Genomic DNA, 9,535 nt, shown 5'->3' on the forward strand with positions numbered 1-9,535 from the left:
CATTTTTGGTTCGTTTTTTGTTTTGTTTTGTTTTTTGTTTTTGGTGGAACTGGGGATTGAACTCAGGCCCTTGTGCTTGCCAGGCAAGTGCTTATTCTGCTGGGCCATCTCCCAACCCCTATTTTCTATATAAAGTTTTTGAGCAAATACTGTTTTAAATCCTTTTTTGTTTTCTTTTTTATGGAGGTGGGTTTCTAAGCACTGCCCATGTTACTCAGCTTTCTGTTGTTCTGACCTGAGATAAATCAACTTAAAATGAAGAGAGAGGTTTATTTTGGCCCATGGTTACAGAGGTTTCACTTGTCCCTGCTTGGGCCTGTGGCAGCACAGGTCATCACGAAAGGAGTGTTTAGCACACAGATTAAGGCCACTGCCATTAATCTCAGTCTCAGGGAGTCTCTGGACATTAGCAAAGTGCACACAAACTTCCTGCACCCATCAGCTAGAGCCCAACAACCACTGTGGTCCTTCTTCCCAGAAGAACCCCGAGCCTGGTCTTTGCCAGCATTCTGGTCTCTGAAGCTCTGACCAGAATCTCCCGTACAGAACAACCTAAGGTGCCACAGCTTTTTCAATCATTGTCTCCAAACCTTTCTGAACTCTTCCCACAAGCCATTCCCAAAGGCTGCTGGACCACGTGGTCAGGCATAGTCACATTTGGTACTAAACTGTGTCTTAATTACTTGTCTAGTGGCTGAGACAAAATACCTAATGCTCAAAAATTAAGAAAGGAAAGGTTTACTTAGCTCACAGTTTGTGGAGGTTTCAGTCCATAATCTGCTGGCTGCAAGGCAGGGTGACACATGGAAGAGGGCAACAGTGTGTGGCCATAGAAGACTGAAAAATCAACACCAGAGAGAGAGAGAGAGAGAGAGACAGACAGACAGACAGACAGACAGACAGACAGACAGAAACTGAGAGACCCTGTCAGACCCTGTCAACCAGGCATCACCATATGAATTTTTTGGGGTCACTCCAGATCCAAAGTATAGCAGTATCCAAGTAGATCCATATATAATTCCTATTTATGTTTGTAAACATTCTCTCTCTTCTCCCTGTTCTCTCTCTCTCTGCAGTACTTTTTTTTTTTTGCAGAACCAGGGATTGAACTCAGGCCCTTGAGCTTGACAGGGAAGTGCTTAGTCCACTGAGCCATCTCCCCGGCCTCTCTCTGCAGTACTAAGAATTGAACCCAGGGGCTTGTACATAGTAGCCACAACCTGTGCCTCAGAGCTACATCCCAGCCCTTTTCATTTTTTATCTATTCTGAGACAGGGTCTCACTAAGTTGCCCAGGCAGGCTTCAAACTTACTTAGGGGCTAGCCAAACAGCTCAGCAGATTAAAGCGCCTGCAAGCAGGTGCAGGAATGGGGTGGGGGGTTCCATCCTGGCCAGTGGTGCGGGCCCTGCCCCCCAGGGTGTGGTGAGACAGTGATTGAGACTGGGCGTGGTGGTGCAGGCCTGTGATCCCTGCTCTTGGGTGGCTACAAACAGGAGGATCACTACGAGGCCAATTAGTAGTGAGACAGTGCACACTCTGCAGACCCTTCCCTAAAATATAACAACAATAACAAAAAAAAACTTACAATCCTCCTGCCTCAGCCTCCTAGGGTTACGTATATGCTCTAAGCCACCCTCTCAGCATCCCACATGAGGCAGCCAATGGCCCAAAGGCAGATTTGTTCCTCTGAGCTACATTCCACCTCCACACAGGCCATTTGGTTGGTGTCCCCAGTCCCTAAAGGGTCTAAACCATAGAGGCCAGGCGTCCTGTGTGGCACAGTGGATACCTTCAGGACATTGGTGCCCTCTTATCCAGGTCAAATTACGAGAATATTAGAACCTGAGGAGTTCTCTTTGTTCCTTGTAGAAGCAATATTTCTGGAAGCCATTCCTACCCTTCATTGTCAAAGAAAAATTGGCACGGAGTTCATAAAAAGGATGACAGCTCTTCATGTACTCTGCAGCCGCACTTCATATTAATATCGTCTCGGGTCCCTGCATATGAGGTACAGCCTGGGCACAAGGCCAGCCCTTTCCTGAGCGGATTTGTTTTTTTCTTTTTTCCACCTAAAACAGACAATGTCATTATCTTTGGTCACTACATGTCTGAAGATAATCCATCTTCTAAAAGACATATTGTTTGATTTAATTTGGAAATTTACAGAACCTCCAGTCTTAAAAGCAATATTCCCAAATCAAACTTATTTTGAAAAAAAGTTAGAGGCTCAGACCATCTGCACTTAGTAGGTGTCTAAAACATTCTTACTGAAGAGAACTTGCTGCACTTAATTTAACAACAACCAAAAAAAGGTTGATTAAGAATTATTTTAAAAGTTCTCTGGAGTTTTCACAGAACGAATGTTGTTATGTAATGGTGTCTCTCAGAAGACGACCGTTTGGACTCCTATTTTGTGATTTATTTAATGAGGATGTCATTGAATTAAAATATCCTTTCTATATAATGAAGTCATAGTTTTAAATTTTAATATAAACATGAAAAATAGAAGTGGCACCTGGGAGACGCACAAGGACATGGGCGCTTGCTGTACACGTTCCGAAGGTCCCTGAGTTACCGCAACTTGGTTGCTGAGTTGTCGATTTCATCACCATGCCTCCTTGAGCCGCTTTCGGTAGAAACCATGCTTTGAATTCTGAGTGCTGACCTTTCCTGCAGCGGGCCCTGCGGCGGGGTCCTTGCCTGTGATGCTGGTGGCAGAGCTACGGGGACCTCGGTCGCTGTCACGAGGTCGCAGCCACATCAGCGTGTGCCGGGTGTCTAGGCGAGGCTGTGCGCCGGGTTAGGCACGTGCAGTGCGTCCCCCACGTACAATGTTTCCAGCTGCAAATGAGCTCCCTGAGGTCTAACTCCACTGTAAGTCAGGACATATTCGTGTATGTGGGCAGGTACACATGTATACACGGACACACTGAGATATGTGGAAGTGTACACACACAGGGAGCTAGGAGGGCAACACTCAGGAGGCTGTATGCGCTGGACAACTTAGAGGGCTTTCTGTTTGTGACACAATCGGAACCTTGCAGCTCTGCATGCAGTTCTTTTCATTTTTTATTTTTTATTTTTTTGGAACCGGGGATTGAACTCAGGCCCTTGCGCTTGCCAAGCAAGCGCTTATTCTATTGAGCTATCTCCCCGGCACCCACTTTTTAAACTTTTTTTATTTTATTTTTTGTATTTTTAGGGAAGGGTCAACAGGGTGTTCAAGGTCTCACTACTAGATCGGACTCCCAGTGATCCACCTGTTTACAGCCTCTCAAGAGCTGGGATTACAGGTGTGCGCCACCACACTCAGTCTCAATTGCCATCTCAGCGGCCCCGGGGGCAGAGCCGGCATGGCAGGCCCAGGGATCAAACCCCTGCCCCTGTGCCTGCTTGCAGGCGCTTTAATCCACTGAGCTATTTGGCCAGCCTTTTAATTATTTTTTTAAATGTTTATTTATTTTTTTGTACAGGGTCTCACTACACAGATTGGACTCGTAGTGATTCTCCTGTTTTCAGCCTCCCAAGCACTGGGATTACAGGTGCAGGAGCGCCACCACGCCCCGTCTCAATTGCTGTCTCAGCCAACCCCAGGGGCGGGGCCAGCACAGCATGCTGAGGGGATTGAACCCTGGCTGCTGCACTTGCCTAAGCAAGCACTTTAGTCTGCTGAGCTATCTAGCCAGCCCATGTACTCACTCCTTTTGGCCACGCAGGAGTTGGCTCTAATGACTGAGAGTGGGTAGCCCACAGAACCTCATGAGATGAGTCTGAGCTGAGATCTGAGAGCTACAGATCGTGCTTGAGAAGCACTGTATGGGTGCAGAGAGCAGCTGGGGATCGGCAGAGGTGAGCGCATTGCTTAACTTCATGCCCTTACGTGCCTTCTCTGCGTAAGCTGACGGCATGGTTACTTTAAAAAAATTTTTTTAAAAAAATATTTTATTTATTACTTATTTGGTACAGGGTCTCACTACACAGCTCGGACTCATAGTGATCCTCCTGTCTCAGCCACAGCACTGGGATTACAGCTGTGTGCCATCATGCCCAGTTTCAGTGGCCTACACAGCATACGGTACTGGGTATCGAACCCCGGTCCTTGCACTTGCCAGGCAGGCACTTAAACCACTGAGCTATCTCCTCAGCGCGGCATGACTACTTTTTTGATCACCAATCAGGGAGGTGGGGGGTGAAAAAGTAGGGTATGACTATGTGGTGTTTCACTGTTCAGCTGAACAGAATAGACAGTGGCATGAAGTTTTGAAAAAGAACCCAAGGACTTCAGTGACTTCACCGTCTGCTGTGACCAATTGACTTTATCCTACTGAAAGGTTTGTTTGGCTGTTAAATCTGAAGAGCAATGGTTTTAACATTAAATTAAATGGAAAATATCCATTGACATTCGTAATCCTAAAATTCATAGTTAAGAGGAAAAACTTTAAAGTCTTTTGCAAAACTGTATGATTTTGCTGCTAGTATTTTTTAAAGTTGTATGTGTGTCTCTGTGCAGGGTGTGCCCAAGCATAAAAAGCACTGGGGTGAGACAACCTGAATTGCTAACCACATTTATCTCTGAGAGATGGAGTTATAAGTACTGTTCAGTTTCTTCTTTTATAACTAGAAAAGAAATAAAATAGGGGCTGGCGAGATGGCTTAGTGGTCTAAAGCACCTACTTGGAACAAGCTTGGGAAAGCACAGGGACCGCGGTTCGATCCCCCAGCACCACATGCCAGCCAGCCCCACCCCCTGGTGGGCTGAGCTGGACACACACAATCAATAAATAAATAAATGTTTAAAAAAAGAAAAGAAATAAAATAAGAAGAAACAAGAGACTGGACATGGTGGCGCGCACCTGTAATCCCAGGGCTTGGGAGGCTGAAAACAGGAGGATCACTATGAGTCCAGTCTACATAGCGAGACCCTGTACATCCTGTAAACTCTGTCCTAAATTCATAAAAGAGAAAGAAAGCTATGAAGGAGGAAGCTAAACTTCTATAATGTCTAAGAAACGCTCTTCAGCAGTCACAGCGTAGGCGTAGCCCTCGCAATCCTGTCTTGCTAACCACTCTCAGTCCGCGGGTGCAGTTGCTAAGCTGTGGCTTCGCTCTGCAGCTGGTGGTGGACAGCGTGCAGGCCGGCGTCCTCTCTGTGGTCTACGAGCACAGCGGCACGACTCTGGACGGCCTGCTTCACCTCACAGAGCGAGCGCTGGCCGGGAGGAAGGCGCGGAGTGTGGGGATATTCAGCGAGGGAGACAGCAGAGAAATCAATTTACTGCAAGGTAGGGACTGGCAAAGAAGAGCCGAACAACCCAGTGCATAGGGAGTGTTCATTTCTGCGCTTTCAGAGTACTATTTAGGTTCCAATCTGTTGAGAAATACTGATTTTGTATGGAAAGAGTGAAGCAACTTTTGATAACCTTAAAAAATTATGATTAAAACAACGTAAAAGCCACTACTGTCTTAACCATTTAAAGTATAGAAATTCAGTGGTATTGAGAATACTCATTCATGTGTGTGTGAGAGAAAGAGAGAGTGAGAGAGAGAGAATGACAGAGAGAGAGAGAGAGTCAGAGAGAGAGAGAGACAAGGTCTCCCTATGTAGTTCAGGCTGGCCTTGAACTCACCATGTACCTGAGGCTGGCTTCAAACTCACCTTGATCCTCCTGCCTCAGCCTCACGAGTGCTGGGTTCACAGGTGTGTGTGCCACCACACATGGAAAGTACACTCAAACAGCAACCAGATCTCCAGAATGTTTTCATTTTGCAAAATCAAAACTCTTATCTATCAAACAATAGCTCACCTTTCCCCTCTCCACACCCTTGGCCAACCACCATCATACTGAGTTTAGTTACCTTACTCATGGACACAAAATCATGCGTGATGGCCTTTAAGGACTGAAGTATTTCACTTAGCACACTGTCCTCAAGGTTCAGCCCATGTTGTGGCATGTGTGACAAGATTTCCTTTTTAAAGGCCACATAATATTCCACTGCATGTGTATAGTGCATTTGGTTTATCAATTTATCCATTGGTGGCCATATAGGTCACTTTCACCTCTTGGCTATTATGAGTAATGCCAAGTCTGCAAATATCTCTTTGAGGCTCTCTGCCCCCCAGTACTGGGGACTGGAGCCAGGGCTGTGCATGGTGGGAAAGCGTCCTCCACAGAACTACATCCTTAGCTAGCAGTAGGGCCCTCTGGCAGGTACCGGGCTGGCATCAGACTTATAACCTCCTGTCCAGCCTCTTGAGTAAAGAGGATGGCGGACATATGCCACCTCACTTGGCTGGAGTTCTTCACTTCAATTGGTTTAGATGTGGACCCAGAGGTGTGATCGCTGGAGTCCGTGGTAATTTCCTTTTAATTTCTCGAGACGGCTCCACACTGCTTCCATAGCTGCTGCGTCAGTCATGCACAGGGCTCCAGGTTTCCTCAGCCCTTCACTCGGCCTTTTCTCTTTTAATGGGGGTTGTCCGGTGGATGTGGACTCGTAGGTTCCTGGTAGTGGGTGATGCTGAGCACCTCTTCATGCGCTCACTGACTGCCTAAAGTCTGCTGTAGAGAAGGGGCCACTCAGGGCCTGTGCTCATGTTTGGTATTCAGGTAATTTGATTTTTACATGAGTTGAGATGCAGGTATGTACTCTCATATTCTCATATATATAAGAAAAAATATATATATATATTACATATTACATGTGTATGAGAGCCTTCATATATTCTAAATATCAATCTCTCATCAGGCATATGATTTACAAATATTCTTTACCTTTCTTTTTACCATTCTCCAAGTTTCCTTTTTACTCTGTTGATTCTATGCTTCGATGCGGAGAAGTTTTACAGGATGCACAGGAAGTCACTGCAGTATCGACCAGCATCAAGCCTGTATAGTGCTGGGCAGTGGCTGCCTCAGTTGGCTGCCTCAGTTGTCCTCCACTCAGCCCACTCACAGAGGAGAGGAATGGCTGATGTAATTCGCTTGTTAGGGGCAGAATCACAGTGTCCCCCTTTGGGGGCAGGAGGTGATGAGTGTTTAGAGGTAAACTTCTAGTCTCTTGCTCCCTCAGATAGCTAACATCTGGTTTAGTACCACAAGTAGAAATGGCTTAAATTTTGCTGTCACCAAATCCTCCATCCTTGGAGGTTGAGGGAAGTGGGGCTGTCTTAGGCATCTTCTTTGTCATTGGGAAGAGAATACACAACACCTCAAAGAGGAGAGGTTTGCTTGGCTTGTGGCAGACGTCTCAGCCCGTGGAAGGCAGGCTTGCACAGAGAGGCACGGCCCGAGGCCTGGGTGGGGGACAGCAGCTCACCCATGGTGGCCAGGAAGCCTGGAGAGGTGGGAGGGGCCGCAGAGGGGGTGCGCCTCCACACCGCACCCCAGTGCGCGCGCCCCTCTGCTGGTAAGGCCCTACCTCCTAACAGCACGGTTAGCTGCAATTCCAACACAGGACTCCATCGCTGTCCAAAAGCTCCACTTGCAAGCAGTGAGGCTTTACGGGACATCCAGAGGGGACCCTAACGGGATAATGTGGTCACAGATCCAGCTGGCAGGAAGCTCACAAGATGGCAGAGTGAGACTCTGAGTCACCCCCTGGCAGTGAGAGAAAAAGGGGGCTTTCAGTTCATGTTCGGCATCTCAGGGAGACTCACTTCTCTCAACTACACCCTAAATTCCACTAGCAGGGTAACTCGCACAGCTGCCCAGGGGAGGTGGGAACACCGTGTCCTGCGCCTGAGGACACAGACTCGGCTAATCCAGAGTGCAGAGGAGACCGCCGCCACCCTCGTGGTCTCCAGTGTCCTGGAGATCTTGGGCCTGTGGGCAGCTGTTAGCCTTTGGAATGTGCAGTTTTATTTCTTCACTCCGCTGAGACCTTCTGTCCGTGATAATACTAAAGGTAATATGACATTCTGACTTTCCCCCTCAGGCTATAAAATTGGTATTAAAAATTTACTGAGGCCTGAAGTGAGAGACTTCTGGGAGAAGTTGGGAAGTCATGTGGCAACCGAGGAAGAAGGGGGACACGTCGACCTCTTTGTGCCGCTTGGAGCCTCAGGTCAGCTTTGAAGTCCACAGAAGTATGGTGGTTGAGCCCGCCTGTGGTGTGAGTTGTGACTGGACTCCTCACTCCCACAACTCAAAAGAAGGCTCGTGTTTTCAGCCCATGGCTGGTCCGCTCCAACGCAGGAGGAGAGGCCAGGCAGAGGACAGCTGCTCACATCACGGCAGCCAGGAAGCAGACAGGAATGGGAGGAGCCACTGACAAGAATCACCTAGTGACCTGCCTCCAACAAGCTGTCTCCTAACAGCACTCAGCCCCCCCGCCCCCCTTTTTTCTTTTCATTTTGGACAGGGTCTCACTCTGCAGTTTAGGCTACCTTGAGCTTACTTTGCAGCCCAGGCTGGTCTCCAACTTGCAATGATCCTCCTGCCTCAGCCTCCTGAGTGTTAGGATTACAGGCATCAGCCACTGTTCTTATCACATATGACTGGATCACCCCATAATCCAGTCATGTGTGAATTCAGGGGTCATGATAGATTTAAACCATAATTATATTTTTTGTAGTTAATTTGTGAAATGTGCTCTGGTCAAATTATTCAGCCACATTTCAGTCTTATTTCTTTCTCTCTTACATAGCCAGGGATGAAGAGGTCAGGAAGAGTAACTAGAGTAACCTTTCTCTGAACAAATAAAGTCAGTCACAGCAAGACCCTGCGGCAGTGTTTCTATTTATTCTGGGAGGTACAATAAGCTCAGCCCCCATAATACCAGGGAAGGTGCTGACAGTGGAAGAGCCATAATTAACCACTCTGACAAAACTGTCTCTGTTGTTTTCAAACCCAGAGTGACCTTAGTGACCAACGACATGGACCTGAGTCTGTACAGACCACTCCTTAGCCAAGTGGCCCTAGGCAGGTTGGTGGACCCTGCTGCCTCCTAGAAGAGCTAGGTTACAGTAGTTTGCCTGACCTCTTGGAACTATGAGCATGAAACTAACATACTTATTGAAATAACAAAAATTGAAAATCAATGCTTTGATAATATTAAAAGCAATGAAATGCTTTACAACGGTGAATGTGGTTGGAGACCCTTGAAGCTGCCAATGTAGTTTTACATTCCTGTCTGTCTGGAATCAGCCACTGTGATGAAAGCTGATCAGTGCTTGAAAGGAAACTCCAGAACATTCCCAGGCTGTTTGGTTATCTTTTTCTTTTTCTTTCTTTCTTTTTTTTTTGTATTTTAGTACAGGGTCTACAGGGTCTCACTACATAGGTCGGACTTGTAGTGATCCACTTATGTTCAGTCTCCCAAGAGCTGGCATAACAGGCGCACGCCACCCAGCCCAGTCTCAATCGCCATCTCAGTGCACCCCGGAGGTGGGGCCAGCATGGCACAGCAGGGATCGAGCCCCTATTTTTTTTTTTTAAAGTTCTGCATTTATGGCCTATATCATTTTACCAGAAGGAATTACAACAAAACCTTAACAGCCTCTATTTCTAGATGCATTTATAGAAATAGAAACTT

At 47.0% G+C, this 9,535-nt stretch overlaps 1 protein-coding gene across 1 annotated transcript in view; it reads left to right on the plus strand.

The window, feature by feature from the left end:
- The window catches only part of Ect2l (epithelial cell transforming 2 like), a 110,950-nt gene that overhangs the window by 49,230 nt on the left and 52,185 nt on the right, over window positions 1-9,535 (plus strand). Inside the window, exons 7-9 of the mRNA XM_004628582.2 lie at window positions 1,852-2,009; window positions 5,115-5,283; window positions 7,937-8,065. Of these exons, the coding sequence (XP_004628639.1) occupies window positions 1,852-2,009; window positions 5,115-5,283; window positions 7,937-8,065 (456 nt within the window). The remainder of the gene's footprint in view (window positions 1-1,851; window positions 2,010-5,114; window positions 5,284-7,936; window positions 8,066-9,535) is intronic.

Source organism: Octodon degus, unplaced genomic scaffold (assembly GCF_000260255.1).
Source record: "Octodon degus isolate 3935 unplaced genomic scaffold, OctDeg1.0 scaffold00024, whole genome shotgun sequence".
Taxonomy (NCBI): Eukaryota; Metazoa; Chordata; class Mammalia; order Rodentia; family Octodontidae; genus Octodon; species Octodon degus.